Source organism: Chiloscyllium plagiosum, unplaced genomic scaffold (assembly GCF_037043375.1).
Source record: "Chiloscyllium plagiosum isolate Xiang-an unplaced genomic scaffold, Cpla_swu_hap1 HiC_scaffold_47, whole genome shotgun sequence".
NCBI lineage: Eukaryota > Metazoa > Chordata > Chondrichthyes > Orectolobiformes > Hemiscylliidae > Chiloscyllium > Chiloscyllium plagiosum.
The window spans coordinates 10,840,748-10,868,233 of NW_028270185.1; the positions used below are offsets into that span (position 1 = coordinate 10,840,748).

Genomic DNA, 27,486 nt, shown 5'->3' on the forward strand with positions numbered 1-27,486 from the left:
TGTCTGTCTGAGGCTAACAGCTGGGTCAAGTCCAAAAGGACCACAATGGGGACTGCAGGACTGGGGAAGACAGAAAGAGATGGGGTGGGGGAGAAAGAGATGGGGTTGGGGGAGAAAGAGATGGGGTTGGGGGAGAAAGTGATGGGCTGGGGGAGAAAGTGATGGGGTGGGGGAGAAAGTGATGGGGTGGAGGAAAAGAGAGAGATTGGGAAGAGAGAAAGAAATGGGGTGGTGGGGGGGAAGACAAGGAGATGGGGGTGGGGGAGAGACAGAGAAAGAGATGGGGGGTAAGGGAAGAGAGAAAGAGATTGGGTAGGGGAACCGAGAAAGAGATGGGGGATAGGGAAAGACAGAGAGAGAAAAAGAGATGGGTATTGTTGAAGGGTAGGGGAAGGGGGTAGGGGAAGAGAGAAGGATGGGGGGTGGGGGAGTAAGAAATAGGGGGAAGAGAGAAAGAGATGGAATGGAGGAAAAGAGAGAGATGGGGAAGAGAGAAAGAGATGGGGGATTGGGGGGAGAGAGAAGGAGATGGGGGATTGGGGGGAGAGAGAAGGAGATGGGGATTGGGGGGAGAGAGAAGGAGATGGGGGAAAACAAAATTGGGGAGAAAAGATTGAGAAAAGAAGTGGTTTCCATGGAAACAAGTGGTAAACATTATTTACATATACACAGATCTCTGACATTGTCATATAATATATTAATACAAGACGTTTTAATTAGAATCAAGTACTTATATAAGCCCCTTTCAGTTCTTAGAAAAGAAAAACGGAAACCTGTCTTTCTGTTTCGGCACCTCGTTTGGTTTGTTGTTGTTGTTGTTGTTGACGTTGTTGTTGTTGGTGGCGGTTGGCGGTTGTTGTTGTTGTAAACTAACCGACTTTCTGGAGGTTGGCGGCTCGGACGCCTTGCTCGTAGGTGATCCTCTGGCTGATTAAATACTGCGCGGCCTGGGTGGCGGCCGCGGTGCCGGTGATGGTCACCTTGCGGTTCCTGGTGCCGGGGATAAACTCGCCCTTTTTGGAGATCTGAATGCGGGCGCCAGTCAACTCCTGGTACTCGACCAGCGTCTTGCCGCCTTTGCCCAAGATGGCGCCCACCAGGTTCTCGGGCACCGCGATCTCCACCACGTCCTTGGAGGCGTCGCCCAGCTTCTCGGCGGCCAAGATGGAGCCGGCCGCCAGCGGGGACGCAGCCGCCGCCGCTGCCGCGCCGAAGTAGCCGTTGGTGGCGGCTGCCAGGGAGCCCAGTGAGAAGGTACCCACCGCGTTGCCAGGGTTGCCGCCTCCCCCGCCGCCTCCTCCTCCGCCTCCCGCCGCCGAGGCCTCGTTGGCGTAGGAGGCCAGAAGGTTGGCGGCGGCGGCGGCGGCCGGGTTGGCGCTGGCCGCCACTGCTGCCAGGACCCCAGTGGCGGTGGCCGGGTTGAGGCCCAGGCCCAGCGAGTTGGTGTTGTAGCCGTAGCTCGCCAGCGTGTTCAGGGCCGAGCTGATGGCCAGCAGGTCGTTGCCAGTGAAGCCCGACAGGCCTCCGCCTCCTCCTCCGCCGCCTCCGCCTCCACCGCCTCCTCCTCCTCCCGCGAAGCCCGCCACCCCCGCCAGGTTGGCATGGCCCAGCAGGCCCGCCGCCGAGGCCGCCGCGGCTGCCGCCGCCGCCGCCGCCGCCGGCAGCACCTCGGCGGAGTTGGCGTACGGCGAGCCGGTCGGGTTGGAGTTCGCCACCGGGCCCGAGATGTTGGCGTAGCTGATGTTGAGGCAGCTGCCACTCTGCGGGTCCTCCTGGATCTTCTGCACGATCAGCTCGACCGCCTTGCGGTTCTGCTCGGCCTCGCCGCTCACCGTCACCACCCGCTCCTGCAGGTTGATGCCCTCGGGCTTCTGCGAGAGCTGCACCCAGGCCCCGGACTGCTCCATTACCGCCTTCACCGTCGCGCCGCCTTTGCCGATGATTAGGCCCGCCGTGCTGTTGGGCACGATCAGCTTCGCCTGTAACACACAGCGAGGGCTCCAGTTAGAAATTCCCATGGGACTCCATCCCCTTCCCCATCATCACCAGGATTCCACAGGCCTCAGCTTTCCCGTGGGAATCCTTCCCTTTCCCCACCATCACCAGGATCCCACAGGCCTCAGCTTTCCCATGGGACTCCTTCCCCTTCCCCACCATCACCAGCCTCCCACAGGCCTCAGCTTTCCCATGGGAATCCTTCACTTTCCCCACCATCACCAGGATCCCACAGGCCTCAGCTTTCCCATGGGATGCCTTCCCTTTCCCCACCATCACCAGGATCCCACAGGCCTCATCATTCCTATGGGACTCCTTCCCCTTCCCACCATCACCAGCCTCCCACAGGCCTCAGCATTCCCATGGGAATCCTTCCCTTTCCCCACCATCACCAGGATCCCACAGGCCTCAGCTTTCCCATGGGACTCCTTCCCCTTCCCCACCATCACCAGCCTCCCACAGGCCTCAGCTTTCCCATGGGAATCCTTCACTTTCCCCACCATCACCAGCCTCCCACAGGCCTCAGCTTTCCCATGGGAATCCTTCCCTTTCCCCACCATCACCAGGATCCCACAGGCCTCAGCATTCCCATGGGACTCCTTCCCCTTTCCCCCCATCACCAGGAACCACAGGCCCCACCTTTCCCATGGGACTCCTTCCATTCCCTCAAAAGATGTACATCGAGGAAACAACTCATCCATGCCCACCAGATATCCTAAATTAATCTAGTCCCATTTGCCAGCACTTGGCCCATATCCCTCCAAACCCTTCCTAATCATGTACCCATCCAGGTGCCTTTTAAATATTGTGATTGTACCAGCCTCCACCACTTCCTCTGACAGGTCATTCCATACACGTACCACCCTCTGTGTGAAAAGGTTGCTCTGAGGTCTCTTTTAAATCTTTCCTCTCTCACCGTAAACCTTTGCCCTCTCGTTCTGGACTCCCCAACCCCAGAGAAAAGACCTTGTCTATTTACCTTATCCATGCCCCTCCTGGCAGCTTTCCTGTATGGCTGTTGCCTCCTTGGCAGACCTCTACTGTGAGATCTAAGTATGACTATGAGGATTCTCAGGGCGCCTTTCCCATGTGACTTCTTCCCTTACATTTTTCTCAGCAGATTCGGACCATCAAGCCCAAGTGTGCCCGGGGGGGGGGGCAGCTCACCCATATGACTCCTTCTGTCCCTCGGCAGAGGCCTGGGTATGACCAGGAGAAGCCTCTGGTCAGCTTTCCCATGTAACTACTTCCCTCCCCTTCACAAACCACCAGGTATGACCAAAGGTAGCTTTCTCACGTGACTTCTTCCCTAACCTTCCCCTCAGCAGACCTGGACGGTGAGACCCAAGTCTGCTCATGACGAGCCTCAGGCCAGCTTTCCTACGTGACTCCTTGCCTTCCCCCCCCCACCCCCCCAAGGGCACTTTAAGGTGTGGTTATGAGGATCTTAAAGGCAGCTATCCCATGTGACTCCTTCCCTAAGCCCAGGTATGGTCATGATGCCTCAGGGCAGCATTCCCCATGTGACTCCTTTCCCCTCAGTAATGAGGACCCCCAGGGCACCTTTCCAGCCCCAAATTTTTCCTTTCCTTGGCAGACCACCTGGGGTGACCATGCAGATCCTCGGGGCATCTTTCCCACGTGACTCCTTCCCTTCCTTTAGCACATTTCCAGGCATAGCCATGAGGCCTCTGGGTAGCACTTAACTTTTGGTGGCTGCTAACCCTTCAGGATTGGACCATCTCCGAAAAATTGAAATTGCATTCCCAGGAAATTGAGCTGGCATCATCTTCTGAACCTCTAGTAAAGCGCATCAAATACATGGGAACTGACAGCACCGACACATTGCCCTCTCAGCAACACTCCATCCTGACTTGGAAATATATTGCCGTTCCTTCACTGTCACTGGGTCAAAATCCTGCCGCTCCCTCCTCAATGTCATTGTGGGCCAATCTACATTAAATGGATAGCAGTGGTTCAAGAATGGCAGCTTGGGACGAGCAATAAACACTGACCCAGCCTCTGATGTACAGGGGCGGCAGTGCATCAACCGACAGGATGCACAGCAGTAACTCACTCAGAGTCCTCCAACACCTTCCAACCTCATCCACCTACAAACACAAAGGCAGCAGAACATCACCTATGCATTCCCCTCCTGTACTCACCACCCCCTGACTTGAAAATATATCGCCATTTCTTCAGTGTTGCCGGGTTAAAATCCTGCAATCAGAGATGGCAGCACTATGCTATGAGGAGAGACTGATTCAACTGGTCCTGTCTTCACGAGAATTTAGAAGGATGAAATAGGAATCTGATTGAAATGTACAAAATTCGTACAGGGCAGGACAGATTGGATGGAGGAAGGATGCTTTCCCTGATTGGGGACTCTAGAACCAGAGGACTCCTATTCTTAGGGCATTGGGTAGACAATTTCAGACTGAGTAGACGACCATTTTCTTCACTCAGAGTAGTGAACCTGTGGAGTTCTCTACCACAGAAGACCTTGCAGGCCAAGTCATTGCATATATTCAAGAAAGAGACAGGTTTTTTTTTTAAGGTTTGGAAGCATCAGGGGCAGGATCCTCAATGCTTAGGGGGGGGGGGGAGGAGTGGGGAAAGCGGCCCTGAGGCATCAAAGGGTATGGGGAGAAAGCATTAAAATAGGGGTCAGCCATGGTTATACTGAATGGCAGAGCAGGATTGAAGGGCCGAACGGCCTCCTGTTTTCTATGAATCTGTTTTCTCACTGCAGTGTGTGCATCCTACATCCACGTGGACTGCAGTGGTGCAAGCAGGTCAACAAGGGGGAGGGGAGGGTGGGGGGTTAGGGATGCTGGTCACAACCTGTGAAAGAGCTACAAAACAAAAAAATCTCCGGTTCATTGCTCTGTGCAACCCCTGGGGGAAAAAAATAAATTGTGACAGTAAAGTGATTGTGTTTGTCTCTCAGTTTCTTTGACCATCTGTAAAATGACCATCTTTATTAGCTGTAAAAATGTTGTAAATTGGAGGGCGCTCAAAGGTTTTTGACTGACAGTCCATTATGTAAAGTGTCTTTGTGCTTTCTGATTGGTGTACGAAGCCCTTACATCATAAAGATTGGTGTATCTGCTGACCAATGGCTGGAGCAGGGGGGACTATCATGTGACAAATGAATTTAATCAGAGTCATACAGCATGCAAATGGACCCTTCGGCCCAGCCAGTCCATGCCGACCCATAATCCCAAATTAAACTAGTCCCACCTGACTGCTCTTGGTCTATATCTCTCCAATTTTTAAAAAAAAATTATGAACTTATCCAAATATCTTTTAAATGCTGTGACTGTACCTGCTAACTGTACCACTTTCTCTGGCAGTTCATTCCATCCTCCAAGAGCTCTGCTTTCAAAAAATGTCCCTCATGTCTTTTTTAAATCTTTCTCCTCTCACCTTAAAAATATGCCCCCTCGTCTTGAAATCCGCCACCCTAGACAAAAGGCACGTGCTCTTCACCTTATCTATAACTCCTCACGATGAGAGAAACCTCAATAAAGTCACCCTTCTAACTTCCTATGCTCCAGTCAAAAAAAAGTCCTAGCCTATCCTAATTGCTCAGAACATGCCCTACTCCTTGCATGAATCATAATGGGTTTGTAATACAGGTACAGCAAATAATCAGAAATATTCAAAGAATGGTATCCTATAGGTGGGAAGGGGGCAATTGAATACATAATAGGGAAGTTATATTTCAGTTATAGTGGGCACCAGTAAGACCACATCTGAAGCGCTGCACAGTACTGGTCACCTTTTTCATGAAACGATACAATACATTGGAAGCAAGATAAGAACGGTTTACTAGGCTAAAACCTAGAAAGGACAGATTGTCTTATGAGAAAAGTTGAAGGGGCTGAATGTTAGAAGAGGAAGAGGCAATTTGATTACAACATGAAAAATCCAGAGGGTAGATGTGGAAGTTTTACTTTTGGAGGATCTTGAACGACAGGTTGCTGTTTAAAAGTCAGGGCTCCCCCAGTTAAAACAAAGAGAAGTAGACCTTTTTTTTCCTCTCTCAGAGAAATGGGAACTCTTCCTCAAAAGGTATCATAGTTTCCCTAGTATGGAAGCAGGCCATTTGGCCCATCAAGTCCACACTGACCCTCCAAAGAGGATCTTATCCAGTCTCACCCCCAACCTCTGTATTTCCCATGGCTAACCAACCTAACCTGTACAATGGTTTGGACAATTCATGGACAATCACCTGATGAAGGAGCGTCGCTCCGAAAGCTAGTGTGCTTCCAATTAAACCTGTTGGACTATAACCTGGTGTTGTGTGATTTTTAACTTTGTAACCTGTACAATTTAGCATGGTCAATCCACCTAACCTGCACATCTTTGGACTATAGGTGGAAACCAGCGCACACCCACGCAGACACAGAGAGAAGGTGCAAACTCCACACAGACAGGCGCAAGGTGGCTAGGTTCTTGATCAGCAACGGAGTGAAAGGTTATAATCAGGTCAGCCACGATCTTATTATTGAAAGGCAGAGCGAGTTGGAGATGTTCAGTGGCCTACTCCTGCCTCACATGATCATCTTGGAACCTCCACTTGACTATGTTGCTCAGTGGGTACAGCTTCTACCCTGGAGTCTAAAGTCTGTGAGGTGTAGCCCCATTCCAGACTATTGGCAGGCCAGAATTTTCCCTGGAGTACTAAGGAAGTGCTGCACTGCCAAAGGTGCTGTCTTTTCAATCAGGTGTAAAAACTAAATCTGCTTCTGCCTTCTATCCAGTGCACCCAACATTTCCACATACATCATTTTACAGTCAAGCGGAGGAATTATCCCCAGTGATCTCATCAATACTTCTCTCAGAGCAATGTCCCTAAAAAAACTTGGTTGATCTGAGTTTTTATCACATTGCTGTTCGTTTGCTCTGCACAAATCTGCAGCTACATTCTTGACATTATAACAGTGACTAGACTTCAAATGCTAATTCATTGATAGCAAATTGCTTTGGACTCCCTTGTGGTTGGGAAAGAGTCATAGAATCCCTACAGTGTGTGTGTGTGTGGGGAGGGGGGTGTGAGTCCATGCTGACACTCCAAAGCATGTCCCACCACCCCCACCCCCAAAATCGCTGTACGTGTCTGCGTGGGTTTCCTCCGGGTGCTCCGGTTTCCTCCCACAGGCCAAAAAAATGTGCAGGTTAGGTGGATTGGCCATGCTAAATTGCCCGTAGTCTGAGGTGAAGGGGTAAATGTAGGGGAATGGGTCTGGGTGGGTTGCGCTTCGGCGGGTCGGTGTGGACTTGTTGGGCCGAAGGGCCTGTTTCCACACTAAGTAATCTAATCTAATCTAACTACAAATTGCCCATAGCTAACCCACCTAGTCTGCACACCCTGGACACTAGAGGGCAATTCAGTATGGCCAATGCACTCGAACCTACACATCTTTGAATAAATGCAAGTCTCTGGGTGTAGGTTTGCTCGCCGAGCTGGAAGGTTCATTTTCAGATGTTTCATCACCATACTAGGGAACATCATCAGTGAGCCTCTGGATGAAGCCATGTTTGCAAGTCTTTTTTTCTCTAGTCAGAGCTACATACACACGTAGAGGTGGGGGGTTGGGGGGTGCTGGGTTGGTGTTTATCACTGAGGGTCGGAATTGAAGACCCTACTGACAGTACCATGAGGAGATTCATGGACAACCCACACGCTTCAGTGCCTTGGATCTGACTGACCACCGACCCTTACCCTCCTACAAAGTAACTACTTTGAAAAAAAAGCCTCTTTCAACCGAGCAGGGATTCCCATTGTAGGGAGGACACTGGGTGAAAGGGTGACTGAGTCGACAGCACAGAGGTAACCATTGAGCTGCCCTCATTTCCTTTCCCTCCCACATCCGCCATGCATCAGGGGAGAGTATTTGTGCTTACGGTGAGCAAGTGTCCCATTCTAACTCCCCCTCAAAAACCAAGTGCGGCCACTTTGAAATTCAACAGAGAGTGATTCTAGTCCGAGAATCCTTGCAACGTTTACCCTGCCCGGGTTTGGAACGCGCTAATGTCTGGGACAGTGAGACAATGAGGTGTCCGTGATAAGAAGAGTTTTGTAACTGCCGAGGACAAGGGAGACACTGGACCTTACCCTAAGAGCTCAGAGATGATGGGGAAGCTCATCATGGAAAAAGTTGCTGCCTCCAGGGGGAGTAGGCGACATTCTGAATGAGCAAGGGCAGAGAGAGTTTCAGATCCTGAATTCCTCACTCAGCCCCAGGAATAAACACCACCAGCCAGTTAACAGTGTGTGAGATATCCGGATTATCAGGAAATGGTGGAGGGTTATTGAACACAATGGTGGGAAGCAATGTCAGGAAGGTTTAGTTTAGGATTATGCTCGGCATGGACTGGTGCACCAAAGCGTCTGTTTATAAGACATAGGAGCAAGTGTAGAATTTTCAACACATCAAGTTTATTTTGCCATTTAATGAGATTATTTCGTAATCCCCGACTTTTCTCCAGAATCCTTGATTCCTTTACTGATTAAAAATCTACCTTAGCATTGAACCTATTGAACTATGCAGCCTCGATAGCCTCTCGATTGTAAAGAGTTCCACAGATGCACCACCTTCAACAGAAGAACTTCCTCCTCATCTCTGTCTTAAAGTGCAACTCCTTACTCTGGTCATAGACTCTGCCAGGAGTGGAAACAGCCTCTCCTCAACTACCTAGGGCAGCACTGTGGCTCAGTGGTTCGCACTGCTGCCTCACAGTGCCAGAGACCTGGGTTCAATTCCTGCCTCAGGCAACTGTCTGTGTGGAGCTTGCACATTCTCCCCGTGTCTGCGTGGGTTTCCTCCGGGTGCTCCGGTTTCCTCCCACAGTCCAAAAATGTGCAGGTGAGGTGAATTGGCCATGCTAAATTACCCGTAGTGTTAGGTAAAGGGGTAAATGTAGGGGAATGGATTTGGGTGGGTTACTCTTCGGAGGGTCGGTGTGGACTTGTTGGGCCGAAGGGCCTGTTTCCACACTGTAGGGAATCTAATCTAAAACCCTCTAAGCATCTTATATTGCCCCACAGCATATTACAGCCTGTGAAATGTGTTTTTTTGAAGTTTAATAGTCAAAAATGCACCAGTCAATGGCCACGCAGCAAGTTCCCAGAAACAGCAATTGGCTAGATATTGTTTTAATGATGTTGGTTGAGAGACATATATCAGTTAAATATCACCCTATAGTTCTTGCATGTATCATGGAATCCCTACAGTGTGGAAGCAGGCCATTCTGCCCATCGAGTCCACACCAATCTTCCAAAGAGCATCCCATGTAACCCTGCATTCCCATGGCTGACCTACCTAGCCTGCACAACCCCGGACACAATGGGCAATTTCCTATTGCCGAACCTGCACATCTTTGGACTGTGAGAGGAAACTGGAGCACATGGAGGAGGAAACCCACGCAGACACGGGGAGAATGTGCAAACTCTACACGGTCACAAAGTTAAAAATCACACAACACCAAGTTATAGTCCACCAGGTTTATATGGAAGCACTATAACCTGGTGTTGTGTGATTTTTAACTTTGTACACCCCAGTCCAACACTAATGTCTCCAAATCATGACTACACAGTAGAATTTAACCCAGTCTCTGGTGCCGTGAGGCAGCAGTGCTAACCACTGAGCCACCCACTTCGCTACAATTTCCCTGCCGATTTGCTCCTTGATCTTTCTCATGCTTATTAAATACACCAGTCGTGTGATTATACCCATTCTGCTTCTCCTATATCAGCGGTGGCACAATTGGCAGCATTACTCTGTATTTCAAGTCTCTGGGTTCAAGATTCATTGCAGTGCTTGAGAACAGCAAACCAGGCTGACACAAGCAATGCAGTACTGTGGCAGCGCTGCACTAGCAAAGGTGTCATTTTCACATCAGATGATAAACCGAGACCCTGCCTGCTCAGATGGAGGTAAACGATCTCATGGCAATATTCTGAAGAACAGCAGGGGGTTTTCCCCAGCACTCGGCCAACACCTATTCCTCAACTGACATCCCTAAAGCAGATTATCTGTTTGTTATTACATTGCTGTTTGTGGGACCTTGGTGTGGGTTTATTGACTGGCGTCTTTCCCACATTGCGACAGTGACTACACTTAGAAACATACGTCATTGGTTGCAAAGTACATTGGATGACCAGTGGTCTTGAGAGATGCTATATAAACACAAAACCTTTTTTAACTCTAATCAAAGATGTAGAAAGAGTCTGTTTATGCGCTGCATAACTCTGTGGCTTTAAAGGGATTCTACCTCAGAGAGTTCCCTCAAACAGTACAATGTCTTTTAATCAGTACTGTCAATTCACCTCCCTTTTCTCCCTTTCTATCTTTTCTGAAGGTTTACATTCTCGTATTTTAAACACACCTCCTCATCATATTTTAGCCACACTTTCTGTATTGCCACCAGGTCATTTTCTGTCCTAGGTCCTTTTTGCAGTGTTCCAACAAACCCCGACACACACTGCAGGAACAGCACTTCATTTTCCATTCAGGCATTTCTAAACCTACACTACTTAATACTTAGATCAAAAATGTCAGACCATGAACTGTGCCCTCCATTTTGATTACACCCCCCCCCGACTAAAAGTATCCTATTTGCACAAGTTTACTCTCACCAGGACTGATGTAGTTTCTGCTATTAACATTTACTCTTCCAACTGTATTTCTCCTTTACTCCCATGTGCGAGTAAGATTGAAAATTGCAGATGAACTAGTCACAATTTTTCTGTCTTCTTTCAGCCCAGCTGATGTCAGAGGACTGGAAAATTGCCAATGTAACAACAAGCCTAGTGACTATTGGAAGTCAATTCCATTTTGGTTATGGAGAACTTCTAGAAATAATTCAGGGTGGCCGAGTGGTTAGCACTGCTGCCTCACCGCAATCAGGGACCCAGGTTTGATTCCACCCTTGGGCAACTGTCTGTGTGGAACTTGCACCTTCTCCCTATGGGCTTCCTCCCACAGTCCAAACATGTACAGGTTAGGGTGGATTGGCCATGATAAATTGCCCACAGTGTCCAGGGATGTGTAGGCCAGGTGGATTAGCCATGGAAAACGCAGAGTTAAAGGGTGGATTTGAGTGGGATGCTCTTCAGAAGGTTGGTGTGGACTCGATGGGCCAAATGGCCTTCTTCCATGCTGTACGGATTCTGTGATTAATACTCCCTTTCCCCTTTGTTCTGGGCATCTTTCCTGTCTGTTCCTCCTCACCTTTCCAACAGCATGGAGCCCATCCAGCCCTCTTCAGTTCCAAAGAATTGTATTGATTCAATTAACTCAGTTTCTCTCTTCAGTTTCTCCAGCACTCTGTTTTTATTTCTGATCTCCAGTATCTATAGTATTTTGCCTTTCCACGTAACTATTTATTCTTGCATCTTGCTCACCTTATTCACTACAATTTGTGTAATTACATGTACGTATTCTAAAGCCGTCTTTGTATACTCCTTAGACTGCTCCTACTGAATAGAGGGCGAATTGTTTAATACTCCTGTTCTAAGCTCTCACCTGGTGTACCTTCATTTCTGCTCCTGCATGCCAATGACCAACCCTCCCAACTGTAGTAATATTTTTCTCGTTATTCTTCCACGGGGCGTGAGCAAGATCAGAATTTGTTGCTGACTCATAATTTCCCTTGAACTGAGTGCCCTGTCAGGCCATTTCAGAGGGCAATTAAGAGTCAACTACCTTGTGGTACAACAGCAGGGAAGTGATGCTGAATTCCTACAAGATGCTGGAGTCATAGAGTCATCGAGACGTACAGCACGGAAACAGACCCTTCGGTCCAACTCGTCCATTCCGACCAGATATACTAACCTAATCTACTGCCATTTGCCACTTGGTCCACATCCCTCTGACCCCTTCCTATTCATATACCCATCCAGATGCCTTTTAAATGCTGTAATTGTACCAGCCTCCACCACTTCCTCTGGCAGCTTATTCCATACACGTAACCACCCTCTATGTGAAAAAGTTGCCCCTTAGGGCCCTTTTATGTCTTTCCCCTCTCACCCTAAACCTATGCCCTCTAGTTATGGACTCCCCTATCCCAGGGAAAAGACCTTGTCTATTTACCCTATCCATGCCCCTCATAATTTTGTAAACCTCTATGAGATTCCCCCCCACCCCCCTCACCCTCTGACGCTCCAGGGAAAACAACCCCAGTCTATTCAGCCTCTCCCTATAGTTCAAACCCTCCAACCCTGGCAACATCCTTGTAAATCTTTTCTGAACCCTTTCAAGTTTCACAACATCCTTCTGATAGGAAGGAGACCAGAACTGCACGCAGTATTCCAAAAGTAGCCTAACGAATCACATTAGTTAGACCTCGGCTAGTGTATTGTATACACTTTAGTGCTATACCAGAGAGAGAACGTGAATAAATTGGAGAGACTGCCAATGAGATTTACAAGAAAGGTTATTTGGATGTGGAAATATCAGTTATGAGGAGAGGTTGGGATTATTGGAGAGAAGGAGGCTAGGAGGAGATCTGAGAGAGATTTTCAAGCAGGAATTTTCAGCGATGCTTCGTCTGAGGCCCACTGAAGACGTTACCTAGTAGATTGACGAAACATCTGGAAATGAACCTTCAAGCTCAGCGAGCAAACCTACATCCAGAACTTCAACCTGAACTACAAATCTTCTCAAAACTCGCGAAGAGATTTTCAAAATCATGAGCAAGCTGGATTGAGTAAATAAGGATTAATCCTGAGATTACTAAATTTGAGGGTTTTTCTTTTAAATTTCCTGCTAAATAGGACTTCCATACCACCTCTCAGCTTGTCTACATTTTAATTCAGTCATGGGATGTGGGCTTCACTGGCTGTCCTGTTCCTAATAATCACCTGAAGGAGGCGTAGTGGAACTGTCTTCTTGAATCACTACAGTTCATTTAATAATGGCCCATCCACAGCGCTGTTAGGAAGGGTGTTCCAGATCTTTGACCCGGTGACAGTGAAGAAAGTCAGGATGGTAATTACTCACTGCAGGGTTAATCGCCACAGTATTTATATGGTTGGTCCTGTTCAATTTCCAGTCAGTGGTCATCCCCAGGATGTTGACGGTGAAGCATTTTTTTTTCTTTATTTCTCTAATGTGTATCTAGGTACATTGTACCTAAGATGGCTTCATGAGGGGACCCCTATGTGAGAATCTCTCTGGCTATGTGGAAGGCATCTTGAAACCTATTGTACAGGGGATCCCCAGCTTCTGTCGCGACACTACGGATTTCTTACAGGAACTCAGCACCCATGGACCATCTCCGATTCATGAGGAATGACATTGTAAACTTTTCACTGTACTCTGTTCTTATGGACTTGAAAGGATGTGTCAATAAAACTAATTCCAATTCTTATTCATTCAGTGATGCTAATGTCATGGAATGTTAAGGGACGATGATTAGATTTTCTGCTGTTGGAAACAGTCATTGCTCTCTCTAATCCTCTACATCTCGTTCATGTGTTTTTACAGTGCACTCATTGTTTTACCGTTTCGGAGCACAATTAAAACACCTTCTATGACAGGAAAAGCCTCAGAGTTTTAATAGAGGACTTTCCCTGTTGAAATGAATGCTGGGATAGCTAAGCCTCCATTACAACCTATTACTCTCCAGTGTAACTAGTGCAGAGAATGAAAGATTGACGGCAGCACATAATTCCTGGTAAATGAAGAATAATTATTTTTATTTTATTCTTTCATGGACCATCGGTGTCATTGTGTCGGCCAATATTTATTGCCCGTCCCTAATTGCCCCGAGAGACGGTGATGGTGAGCCACCTTTTTGAACCACTGCAGTCCTTGGCTGAAGGGACACCTACAGTGCTTACTGGGAATGTGTTCCAGGATTCTGACCCAGTGTCCGTGAAAGAACAGTGATATATTTCCAAGTCAGGATGTGAGTGACTTGGAGGGAACTTACAGGTAGTGGTGACCCTATGTATCTCCTCCCCTTGTCCTTTTCAGTGGTCGTGGTCTTTGGTTTGGGAAGTGCTAGGGAGTCTTGGTGAGTTGCTGCAGTGCATCTTCTAGATTGTACACACTGCTGCGACTGACCGTTGGTGGAAGGAGTGACTGTTCTAAGGGGATGGATGATGCCAGTCAAGCAGGCTGCTTTGCTCTGGATGGTGTAGAGTATGGTTGAAGCTGCACTCATTAACATGGGTGAACAATATTCCATCACACTTCTGACTTGTGCCTTTTAGACGGTGAACAGGCTTTGGGGAGTCAGGAGATGAATTACTGTAGAATTCTGAGTCTTTGACCTGCTGTTGTAGCCTGTTGCTAGGAAAAGGTGTGTGGTGGGATCCTGAGGACTGACGGTGGATTACAGAATAAATATCACTGAAGCCTCTAGTACAGCAAATTAACAGTTATTACTGCCGATTCTGCGAGTCCAACACTCCCTCAGGCTTATACGGTAGAATTAGTTTCTCTTTCCAGATGTCAAGGTCAAGAGAAACTGTCCATTCCAATAGGAAGTTGTCCCAGAAAGACTGACAAACACTTAACCTAATGTAGGCTTGGAAACTCACCGGGGATTGTCAGAACACCATGCTGAACTGTTCCAGAAACAGCACAATGCTAGTAATCAAAAGAGAGCCCAGAACTAATTCCTGCCTGACAGAACTTCACCAGACTCTCATTGTAGATGAGCTACACCCTGCATCATTCACAAACATGTGGCTGTTCAATACAGCCTTGGCCTTCAAGTTCTCATTCCTGTCTGATCCCTGAGTGACCAAAATCAGTCTTAAGTATATTCAATGAGGGAGCATCTACCACCATCTGGGCTAGCAAGTTCCTAGGATTCACAACCCCTTAAATGAAGCAATTTCTCCTCACATTGGTCCTAAATGTTCAGCCTCTCATTCTTTTTCATTTGTGGGATGTTGGTGTCACTGGCTGGGCCCAGCATTTATTGCCCCGTCCCTAGTTGCCCTTTGAGAAGGTGGGGGTGAGCTGCCTTCTTGAACCGCTGCAGACCACCTGCTGTGGGTTGACCCACGATGCCCTGAAGGGAGGGAATTCCAGGATTTTGACCCAGCGACTGTGAAGGAATGGCGATATATTTCCAAGTCAGGGTGGTGAGTGGCTTGGAGGGGAACTTGCAAGGGGGGGTGGTGTTCCCATGTATCTGCTGCCCTTGTCCTTCTGGATGGATTTGGTCATGGTTTGGAAAGTGCTGTCTGAGGATCTTTGGTGAATTTCTGCAGTGTATCTTGTAGATGGTACAAATTACTGTCACTGAGCATCGATGGTGGAGGGCATGGATGTGATGCCAGTCAAGCGGGGGCTGCTTTGTCCTGGATGGTGTCGAGTTATTGAATGTTGTTGGTGCTGCCCTCATCCAGGGCAAGTGGGGAGTAGTCCATCACACTCCTGACTTGTACCTTGTAGATGGACAGGCTTTGGGGAGTCAGTTGGCACAGTATTCCTAGGCTCTGACTTGCTCTTGTAGGCACTGTATTTCTATGGTGAGTCCAGTTGAATTTCTGGTCAATGATAACCCCCAGGACAGTGTTGAGCCAGTGATTCCCGTGTTCTTGCTTCCCCAACTCTGTGTGTGTGTGTGTGTGTGTGTGTGTGTATGTGGGGGGTGGGTGAGATGTAACCCTCTCAGCGTCTACTCTATCAAGGGAAAGTGGTGCAGTAGTTGGAATGTCACTGGACTGACAGGGCCAAGTTAATGTTCTGTGTTTATAGGTTTGTATCCTGCCATGGCCAATGGTGACATTTGAATTCACTAAAATAAAAAACTCCCCGGTGATGACCATGTCAATGTTGCCAAACCTATCTAGGTCACTAATGCCCCTTAGGGAAGGAAATCTGCCATCCTTACCTGGTCTGGCCTACATGTGACTCCAGACCCACAGCAATGTAGTTAACTCCTAACTGCCCTCTGGGCTATTAGGGATGGACAATAAATGTTGGTGTGGTCAGTGACGCCCACAGCCTGTACATTAATTTTTTTTTTAAAATTCCCTTCAGAATCTTTGATGTTGCAATGAGACCTCCTCATTCTTCTAAAGGCCAGACAATATACAACAGATTCAGTCCCAGAAGGCAACCCCCTTCAACCCAGGCCCCAACTAGTGAAGCTGCAATGACCCCAATCCAAGTGCATCATTTCTTACAACTAAAGTCCAAAACTGCAAAGTCTTCCTAAAACCACAGAGCAACAAAGCTTCTTTATTCCTGTACTGCAGCCAGACCCTGCAATACATGCAATTTCCTCATTGCTTGCTGCACAGTGGTGCAGTGGTTAGCACTACTACCACACAGCACCAGGGACCCAGGTTCAATAGCAGCAGAGATGTGGAGAAACAGATTGGGAAACAGATTTTGGAAAGGTGCAGAAACCACAGGGTAGTAGTCATGGGTGATTTCAACTTCCCAAATATTGATTGGAAGCTCTTTAGATCAAGTAGATTGGAATGGGCGGTGTTTGTGCAGTGTGTCCAGGAAGCTTTTCTAACTCAGTATGTAGATTGTCCGACCAGAGGGGAGGCCATATTGGATTTGGTACTTGGTAACGAACCGGGACAAGTGATGGGCTTGTTAGTGGGTGAACATTTTGGTGATGGTGACCACAATTCTGTGACTTTCACCTTGGTTATGGAGAGAGATAGGTGCGTGCAAAAGGGTAGGTTTTACAATTGGGGGAAGGGTAATTACGATGCTGTAAGACAGGTTCTGAGGAGCATAAGTTGGGAGCATAGGCTGTCAGGGAAGGATGTCGTGGAAATGTGGAACTTTTTCAAGGAACAGATACGACATGTCCTTGATATGTATGGACCTGTCAGGCAGGAAAGAGATGGTCGTGTGAGGGAACCTTGGTTGACGAGGGAGGTTGAATGTCTTGTAAAGAGGAAGAAGGAGGCTTACATAAGGTTGAGGAAACAGGGTTCAGACAGAGCAGTGGAGGGATACAGGATAGCCAGAAGGGACCTGAAGAAAGGGATTAGGAGAGCTAAGAGAGGGCATGAAATATCTTTGGCGGATAGGATCAAGGATAACCCCAAGGCATTTTATGCGTATGTGAGAAACATGAGAATGACGAGAACGAGGGTAGGTCCGATCAAGGACAGTAGTGGGAAACTGTGTATTGAGTCGGAAGAGATAGGAGAGGTCTTGAATGAGTACTTTTCTTCAGTATTTACGAACGAGAGGGACCGTATTGTTGAAGAGGAGAGTGTGAAACGGACTGGTAAGCTAGAGGAGATACTTGTTAGGAAGGAAGATGTGTTGGACATTTTGAACAACTTGAGGATAGACAAGTCCCCTGGGCCTGACGGGATATATCCTAGGATTATGTGGGAAGCAAGAGAGGAAATTGCAGTACCATTGGCAATGATCTTTTCGTCTTCACTGTCAACGGGGATGGTACCAGGGGACTGGAGAGTGGCGAATGTTGTGCCCCTGTTCAAAAAAGGGAATAGGGATAACCCCAGGAATTACAGGCCAGTTAGTCTTACTTCTGTGGTAGGCAAAGTAATGGAAAGGGTATTGAGGGATAGGATTTATGAGTATCTGGAAAGACACTGCTTGATTAGGGACAGCCAGCACGGATTTGTGAAAGGTAGGTCTTGCCTTACAAATCTTATTGAATTCTTTGAGGAGGTGACCAAGCATGTGGATGAGGGTAGAGCAGTGGATGTAGTTTACATGGATTTTAGTAAGGCATTTGATAAGGTTCCCCATGGTAGGCTTATGCGGAAAGTCAGGAGGCATGGGATAGAGGGAAATTTGGCCAATTGGATAGAAAACTGGCTAACCGGTCGAACTCAGAGAGTGGTGGTAGATGGTAAATATTCAGCCTGGAGCCCAGTTACAAGTGGAGTTCCACAGGGATCAGTTCTGGGTCCTCTGCTGTTTGTAATTTTTATTAATGACTTGGATGAGGGAGTTGAAGGGTGGGTCAGTAAATTTGCAGATGATACGAAGATTGGTGGAGTTGTGGATAGTGAGGAGGGCTGTTGTCAGCTGCAAAGGGACTTAGATATGATGCAGAGCTGGGCTGAGGAGTGGCAGATGGAGTTCAACCCTGCCAAGTGTGAGGTTGTCCATTTTGGAAAGACAAATAAGAATGCAGAATACAGGGTTAAAGGTAGGGTTCTTAGTGAGGTGGAGGAACAGAGAGATCTTGGGGTCTATGTTCATAGATCTTTGAAAGTTGCCACTCAGGTGGATAGAGCTTGTAAGAAGGCCTATGGTGTATTAGCATTCATTAGCAGAGAGATTGAATTCAAGAGTCGTGAAGTGATGTTGCAGCTGTACAGGACTTTGGTTAGGCCACATTTGGAGTACTGTGTGCAGTTCTGGTCGCCTCACTTTAGGAAAGATGTGGAAGCTTTGGAGAGGGTGCAGAGACGATTTACCAGGATGTTGCCTGGAATGGAGAATAGGTCGTACGAGGATAGGTTGAGAGTGCTAGGCCTTTTCTCGTTGGAACGGCGAAGGATGAGGGGTGACTTGATAGAGGTTTATAAGATGATCAGAGGAATAGATAGAGTAGACAGTCAGAAACTTTTTCCCCGGGTACAACAGAGTGTTACAAGGGGACATAAATTTAAGGTGAAAGGTGGAAGGTATAGGGGAGATGTCAGGGGTGGGTTCTTTACTCAGAGAGTGGTGGGGGCATGGAATGCGCTGCCTGTGGGAGTGGCAGAGTCAGAATCATTGGTGACCTTTAAGCGGCAATTGGATAGGTACATGGATGGGTGCTTAAGCTAGGACAAATGTTCGGCACAACATCGTGGGCTGAAGGGCCTGTTCTGTGCTGTATTGTTCTATGTTCTATGTTCTAATTCCAGCCTTGGGGTGATTGTTTGTGGTGAGTTTACACGTTCTCCCTGCAGTGGGTTTCTTTCTGCAGTCCAAAGATGTGCAGGTTAGGTGGATTGGCCATGGGAAATGCAGGGATAGGGTGGGATGCTATCTGAAAGCAAAAATGCTGGAAATCACAGCAGGTCAGGTGCATCTGTGGAGAGAGAACAAGCTAATGTTTCGAGTCCAGATCAGCTCTGATGAAGAGTCATCTGAACTTGAACCATCAGCTTGCTCTCTCTTCACGGATGCTGCCTGACCCACTGTGATCTCCAGGCAGTTTTTTGTTTTCAGGACAGTAAAATGCTGGAAATCACAACAGGTCAGGCAGCATCCGCGGAGAGAGAGAGCAAGCTAATGTTGTGAGTCTAGATCTTCAGAGGGTCAGTGTGGACCCGATGGGCCAAATGGCTTGCTTCCACACTGTAGGGATTCTATGATTCTTGTTAATCTTCTGCATTCTTTGCGTGAGCACAAGTTGTTTTGAATGTTAACAGTTTTAAGTTTTACCATGTTAAAAAATACTTTACCTTTCCATTCTTGTGACCAAACTGTTAAAAGTTTTGCGTTTACCCACATTGTGCTCCATCTGCCATCTTGTTGCTCACTCACTCACTTAACCTGCCTGTATCTCATTGCAACCTCTCTGTGTCCTCCTCACAGCTTACGTTTCCACCTTCACCCTCCAATGAAGGGGCAATGTTCAGTTGGCAAGGCAGATCCACATCAATGTCCATGAGACAGGGAGATGGGCAATGAGGTGAGATGAGATTCCCTACAGTGTGGAAACAGGACCTTCAGCCCATCAAGTCCACACCGACCCTCTGAAGAGTAGCCCACCCAGACTCATTTCCCGCCATTTACCCCTGACTAATGCACCTAACACAATGGGCAATTTAGCACAGCCAATTCACGTGGCCTGCACATCTTTTGGATTGTGGGCCAAAACCGAAGAACCCAGAGGGCACCCATGCAGACACGGGGAGAATGTGCAAACTCCACACAGACAGTCGCCCGAGGCTGGGATTGAACCTGGGTCCCTGGTGCTGTGAGGCAGCAGTGCTAACCACTGAGCCACCGTGCCACCCATTGGGCGTAGACCTGTCACTGCCTGGAATGTCAAAACAGGATGAGGCCATTCAGCATCTGGAGCCTGTGTTGCTATTCAAGTAAATAGTGGCTGATCCTTTAAGTAAACTCCATTTATTCGAGTAGCTTCTCCAGCCATTTCTATACATTCCCAACAAGTATACATCAATCTCAATTTAGAAATTGTAAATTGACTCCCAGGCACGACAGGGTTTTATTCCTGGGAGTGGGGTGTGTCAGTGACCATACAATGCTGGTAAATGTGAGGTTGTCCATTTTGATAGGAATAACAGCAAAAGGGACTGTTATTTAAATGGTGAACAATTGCAGCTGTGCAGAGGGATCTTGGTGTCCTTGTGGATGATCACAAAACGTTGGTTTGCAGGCGCAGCAGGTAATTAAGAAGGCAAATGGAATATTGTCCTTCATTACTAGAGGGATGGAGTTTTAAAAGGGGGGGGGGGATGCTGCAGCTGTACAGGGTGTTGGTGAGGCCACACCTGCAGTGCTGTGTGTAGATTTGGTCTCTTTACTTGAGAAAGGGAGGGTTTTGGATACCTAGATAATTAGGGCTCATTCTGGGGTAGGTGGGACCTCTACAAACAAGATGGTCTTCACCTGAACCAGAGGGTACCAATATCCTGAGGGGGAAATTTGCTAATGCTATTTGGGAGGGTTTAAATTAATTCAGTGGGGGGAATGGTAACCTAAATTGTAGTTCCAGTGCTCAAGAGGTTGAGAGTTGTGAGGTCAAAAACATGGTTTCAAGGTCACATGAGTTCACCGGCAAGCAGGAAGGTGGTTTGAAGTGTGTCTACTTCAATGTCAGGAGCCTGAATAAGGTGGATCAACTTGCAGCGTGGGTTAGTATCTGGGACTTTGATATTGTGGCTATTTCGGAGACATGGATAGAGCAGGGACAGGAATGGTTGTTGCAGGTTCTGGGATTTAGATGTTTCAGTAAGAACAGAGAAGATGGTAAAAGAGAGGGAGGTGTGGCATTGATATTCAAAGACCGTATTACAGTGGTAGAAAGAACATTTTGAGGATACGTCTACTGAAATAGTATGGACTGAGGTTAGCAACAGAAAAGGGGAGATCCTTTTCTGGAGTTTTCTGTAGGCCTCTGAATAGATATAGAGGAAAGGATAGCAAAGATAATTCTGGATAGGAGCGAAAGTAGCAGTGTAGTTGTTATTTAGATTAGATTAGATTCCCTACAGTGTGGAAACAGGCCCTTTGGTCCAACCCGACCCTCTGAAGAGTAACCCACCCAGACCTACTTCCCTCTGACTAATGCACCTAGCACTATGAGCAATTTAGCATGGCCAATTCACCCTGACCTGCACATCTCTTCTGTGGGAGCAAACCCACACAGACACGGGGAGAATGTGCAAACTCCACACAGACAGTCGCCCGAGGGTGGAATCGAACCTGGGACCCTGGTGCTGTGAGGCAGCAGTGCTAACCACTGAGCCACCGTGCTGTCCTATGGGGGCTTGCTGTAGTTCAAGTACTTTAGATGGGTCAGTTTTTGTCCAATGTGTGCAGGATGGTTTCCTGACACAGTATGTAGACAGGCTAACAAGAGGTGAGGCCACATTGGATTTGGTACTGGGGGTAATGAAACTGGCCAGGTGTTAGGAGTTGGAGATTTGGTAATAGCGACCACAATTTGGTTAAATTTACTTTAGTGATGGAAAGGGATAGGTATATAACGCAGGGCAAGGGTTAGTGCTGGGGGAAAGGCAATTATGATGCGATTAGGCAAGATTTAGGATGCAAGGATGGGGAAGGAAACTGCAGAGAATGGGCACAATTGAAATGTGGAGCTTATTCAAGGAACAGCTACTGCGTGTCCTTGATAAGTATGTACCTGACAGGCAGGGAGGAAGTGGTTGAGCAAGGGAACTAGAGAAGTTGAATTTCTTCTCAAGAGGAAGAAAAAGGCTTGCATAAGGATGAGACGTAAAGGCTCCATTGGAGTGCTTGAGAGTTACGGGTCAGCCAGAAAAAAAACTAAAGAGAGCCAGGAGGGGACATGAGAATTCATTGGCAGGTAGGATCAAGGAAAACCCTAAAGCTTTCTGTCGACATTATCAGGAATAAACAAATGGAGAGAAAGATTAGGGGCCAGTCAAGGATAGTAGTGGGAAGTTGTGTGTGGAGTCTGAGGAGATAGGGGAAGCACTAAATGAATATTTTTTTTGTCTTTTTCCAGTGTGAATACTGACAATGTTGTCGAGGAGAATACTGAGATACGGGCTACTAGACTAGATGGGATTGAGGTTCACAAGGAGGTGGTGTTAGCAATTCTGCAAAACTGAAAATAGACAAGTCCCCGAGACTGGATAGGATTTATCCTAGGAATCTCTAGGAAGCTAGGGAGGAGACTGCAGAGCATTTGGCTTTGATCTTTGTTGTTATTGTCTACAGGAATACAGCTTCTGTAGTGCCAGAAGACTGGAGGATAGCAAATGCTGTTCCTCAAGAAGAGGGGGGGGGGGCATTGAGACAACCCTGGTAACTATAGACCAGTGAGCCTTACTTTGGTTGTGGATAAAGTGTTGGAAAAGATTATAAGAGATAGGATTTATAATCACCTAGAGAGGAATAAGTTGATTAGGGATAGCCAACACAGTTTTTTGAAGGGTCGGTTGTGTCTCTCAAACCTTACTGAGTTTGAGATGGTGACCAAACAGGTGGATGAGGGTAAAGCAGTTGATGTGGTGTACATGGATTTTAGTAAGGCATTTGGTAAGGTTCCCCATGGTAGGTTATTACACAAAATATGAAGGCATGGGATTGAGGATGGTTTAGCAGTTTGGGTCAGAGATTGGCTGGCTGAAAGAAGACACCGTGGTGGCTGATGGGAAATGTTCATCCTGGAGTTCAGTTACTAGTGGTGTACCACAAGGGTCTGTTTTGGGTTCACTGCTGTTTGGTCACTTTTATAAATGACCTGGATGAGGGCATAGAAGGATAGGTTAGTAAACTTGTGATGATACGAAGGTCGGTAGAGTTGTGGACAGTGTTGAAGGATGTTGCAGGTTTCTGAGGGGCACAGAAGCTGCAGAACTGGGCTGAGAGGTGGCAAATGGAGTTTAATGAGGAAAAGTGAGATGATTCACTTTGGAAGGAGTAGCAGGAATACAGAGTACTGGGCTAATGGTAAGATTCTTGGTAGTGTAGATGAGCAGAGAGATCTCGCTGTCCATGTGCATAGATACCTGAAAGTTGCCACCCAGGTTGAAAGGGTTATTAAGAAGGGATACGGTGTGTTAGCTTTTATTGGAAGAGGGATTGAGTTTCAGAGCCACGAGGTCATGTTGCACCTATACAAAACTCTGGTGCGGCCGCACTTGGAGTATTGCGTACTGTTCTGGTCACCTTTATAGGAAGGATGTGGGAGCTTTGAAAGGGTTCAGAGAAGATTTACTAAGATATTGCATGGTATGGAGGGAAGGTCTTGAGGAAAGGCTGATGGACTTGAGGCTGTTTTCGTTAAAAAGTTGAGGGTGACTTAATTGAGATATATAAGATAATCAGAGGGTTGGATAGGGTGGACAGTGAGAGCCTTTTTCCTCAGATGGTGATGGCTAGCATGAGGGGATATAGCTTTAAATTGAGGGGTGATCGATATAGGACAGATGTCAGAGGTAGTTTCATTACTCAGTCATAGGGGCTTGGAACGCCCTGCCTGCAACAGTAGTAGACTCGCCAACGTTAAGGGCATTTAAATGGTCATTGGATAGACATATGGATGAGAATGGAATAGTGTATGATAGATGGGCTTCAGATTGGTTCCACCGGTCGGTGCAACATCAAGGGCCTATACCGCGCTGTAATGTCCCATGTCCCATGTTCTATGTTCTATGTTCTAGGAAAGATGTACTGACACTAGGTTGATTCCAATGTTGGATTATGAGGAGAGACTGAATATGAGACTGAATGGGCCTATACTCATTGGAATTTCGAGCAATGTGGGGATCTTACAGAAGCTTATGAAATGATGAAGGGAGTAGTTGATGTAACAGCAAGGAAGTTGTTTCCACCGGTGGGTGAAACTAGAACTAGGGGCACAGCCTCAAAATAAGGGGGGGATCAGATTTCAGACTGAGCTGAGGGGGAACTTCTTCACCCAGAGGGTTGTGAATCTGTGGAAATCCTCACCCCAGGGAAGGCTTCCTTGCTGAATGTTTTTAAGGCAAAGACAGATAGTATTTTGAACAGTACAGGGATTAAGGGTTATGGTGAGCGGGTGGGTAAGTGGAGCTGAGTCCACAATAAAGCCACGATCTTATTGAATGGCGGAGCAGGCTGGAGGGGCCAGATGGTCTACTCCTGCTCCTGGTTCTTATGGTGAGCTAATTCCAGATTTGCACTACCCTGTGTGCGTGTGTGTGTGTGTGTGTGTGAAGAATGTCACTTCTTCTGAGTGGCCTGCTCCAGCGTTAAGGTTGGAACACACAGTTCTCTTGATGGCCTTTGGCAACATTTTGTTTAGGGATCATCACTCATGTCCAGACACTGGCAATGTCATGTGACACAGTCAACCTAAATTCATTAGCCTGATCTCTTTGAAGTCAATAGACCATGAAGATGCCACTCTATAGACATATGGTAGAGGATCTCTGTGCCTATCTGTAAAATGTACAAAGACTAGAGTGCTTTAAGAGAGCACTGTTTAATAGTTGCATCTGCAATGGACACAGTCACTCCTAGTGCTGGCTGTCTCTGCTTTCTGTACACCTCTAAATACTATTTTGGGTAAACCAAATTAATGGATAAAAAGCAAACAAAAGCAAAATGAAACTGTCCCTTGGGGGATAATGTAATCTAAATGAAAATGTCAGTTATGGGAAACCTAACACACCCCATGTCCTGCAGTGCCCCATCTGCCAAGCGATACTCTTTACCCATCTCAACCAAACCAAACGAAATAGAATAAACTCATTCACGGTACTGTATCTTAACAAAGAAAGCTAGAGGATTCGAGTGAAATGTAATTGGTGGAGGGGGCGGGGGAAATAGTGTACCTGGCAGTGCTCACAAAAACTTTCATTCAGCATGATTACCTAATCAATACCCATAATTTATTGATCTTGTTATCTGCAAGTGATTTAACATCCATCAACTAAACCTATTGGATACTCACTGTTAGCACTTAATCCTGGCTGGAGAGAATCTTGTGGGACAATGATATTGTCTCTATCTCTGGGCCAGAAGGTGCAGGTTTAAGCCCCAGGGGTCCAAGTAAGTTTATTTAAAAATACCTAGTGGTCTAGGGTACTGGAGTAAGGCTCCAGTCTCTTTGGAGGCACAGGTTTTAATCCCACTGTCGATGGTAGTCTGTCCTGGAATCCATATGGTGTGGAAGCAGGCCATTTGGCCCATCAAATCCACACCACCCTCCAAAGAGTATCTCTGTAACCCTGCATTTTCCATGGCCAATCCACCCTCACCTGCACATCTTGGGAGGAAACCTACGCAGACACGGGGAGAATGTGTAAACACACAGACAGTCACCCGAGGCTGGAATGGAACCCGGGTTCCTTGCGCTGTGAGGCAGCAGTGCTAACCACTGAGCCACCACGTTCTTTAGATTTGGGTAAATGAGCTCTGCTCTATTTTGTTCTTGAGGTACGGTGGTAGCATTCCTACCTTTGGACCAGGAGGCCCAGGTTCAAGTTCTACTAGCTCCAGATGTATCAATATCTGGACTGTTTGACTAAAAGTATTGACAATCCTACGTACTCTGTAAGTTGGATCCCAGGCAACACAGCGGGAGTGCTGCACTGTTGGGAGGTGGTGTTTTTCGATAAGACATGCATCCCAGGCCTCTTCTGCTTTATCAGGTGCAATTAAATGATATTGTGGGCACTTTTGTTTAATTCATTCCCAGGATGAGGGCCTCTCTGGCTAGGCCTGCATTTATTGCTCATCCCTAATCGTCCAGAGGGGTGTTGGGAGTCAACTACATTGCTGTGTGTCTGGAGTTCAATGTACACCAGATGAGGAAAGGATGGCTGTTTCCTTCCCTAAAGGCCATTCGTGAACTGAATGGGATTTCCCGACAACAATGGATCCATGGTCACCATTAGATTTTTAATTCCAGATTTGTTATTGAATGCAAACTTCCTCAGCTGCCGTGGCGGGATTTGAACCCAGGTCCTCAGAACATTACCTGGGATTCTGGATTAACAGTCCAGCCATATTACCACCACCTCCCCGCTATGCTGAAGGAGACCAGGGAAGTTCTCGGAGTGTTGGGTCAATATTTATCCTGTGACCAACATCGCGAAATGCAGTTGATTTGATTATTTTCTCATGGCGTGTCAGTTGGTTGCCACATTTCCCAAGATTAAAGTGGTGCTGGAAAAGCACAGCAGGTCAGGCAGCATCCGAGGAGCAGGAGAATCGACGTTTCAGGCAAAAGCCCTTCATCAGAATAATGCCTGAAACGTTGATGTTCCCACTCCTCGGATGCTGCCTGACCTGCTGTGCTTTTCCAGCACCACTCTGATCTCGATTCTAATCTCCAGCATCTGCAGTACCCACCTCCGCCACATTTCCCAAAATACAACAAGAGCTACAGTCAAACGTTGCCTGCAAAGTGCTTCAGTCCTTCTTGCGGGTTGCTATATAAATGCACATCTTTGCTGACTCCTGCCTCTGAACGTGCTACCCTCCCCCCACCAGAAAGATTCCATGCAGCTGCTCTTAAGAACAAAGAAAATGTACAGCCCAGGAACAGGCCATTCGGCCCTCCAAGCCTGAGCCGTTCCAAATGTACTGTCTCGACCTGTCGGCCAATTCCTAAGCATCTGTATCCCTCTACTCCCCACCTACTCGTGCATCTGTCCAGATGCATCTTAAATGAACCTACTGTGCCTGCCTCTACCACCTCCGCTGGCAACGCGTTCCAAACGCCCACCACCCTCTGATTGAAGTGGCTATTGACCCACAAGCGCTGCACGTTCTACAGTCAGATCATTACCAACTGTGTTGAGTGAGCTCCTCTTCCAAAAAATACAAGGGCGTTGAAGAAGGATCTGAAGCCATCTTGTGACCTGTGTGGTTCAGCTATTTGTTGGACCCAGACCCTAAAATGTTAAAAAGCTGAGCTTTGAGTACTGTTTGAAGAGCCACAAATTGTTTACCTCCCTCTCGATCCACCCTGGGGTGAACATTCCACATTCAATGCGGCCTTGAGGGCTGAGTAATAACTTGCATTTCTATAGCGCCTACAGGGGGGTGACCTAATAAGATTTAGCATTCCACCAATCAGAAGGAATAAGGACAGGTGATCAAAAGCTTGGCCGGTTTTAAGGAGCGTCTTAGAGGGACAAGGAGGTTTAAGGGGGGAGTTTCAGAGCCTGGGGCCCAGAAAGGCCTACTCCCCAGTGGCAGAGCGATTAAAATCGTAAAAGAACGCAGTCAGTTGGAATCAGGGGAGTGCAGAAATCTCAGGAGGAATGGGGAGGGGGGGGGGGGTCGTGGGGGTACTGGTGTTTCAGGACTGTGGAGGCTCAGAGTGACAGGTGTT

General features: G+C 47.4%; 1 protein-coding gene across 1 annotated transcript in view; it reads right to left on the reverse strand.

Annotated features, from left to right (window-relative positions):
- Positions 1-509: 509 nt before the first annotated feature.
- The window catches only part of LOC122542699 (RNA-binding protein Nova-1-like), a 62,372-nt gene continuing 35,395 nt past the window's right edge, over positions 510-27,486 (reverse strand). The window contains exon 2 of the mRNA XM_087984138.1: positions 510-1,979. Coding sequence (XP_087840264.1) covers positions 870-1,979 — 1,110 coding nt within the window. The 3' untranslated portion in view covers positions 510-869. The remainder of the gene's footprint in view (positions 1,980-27,486) is intronic.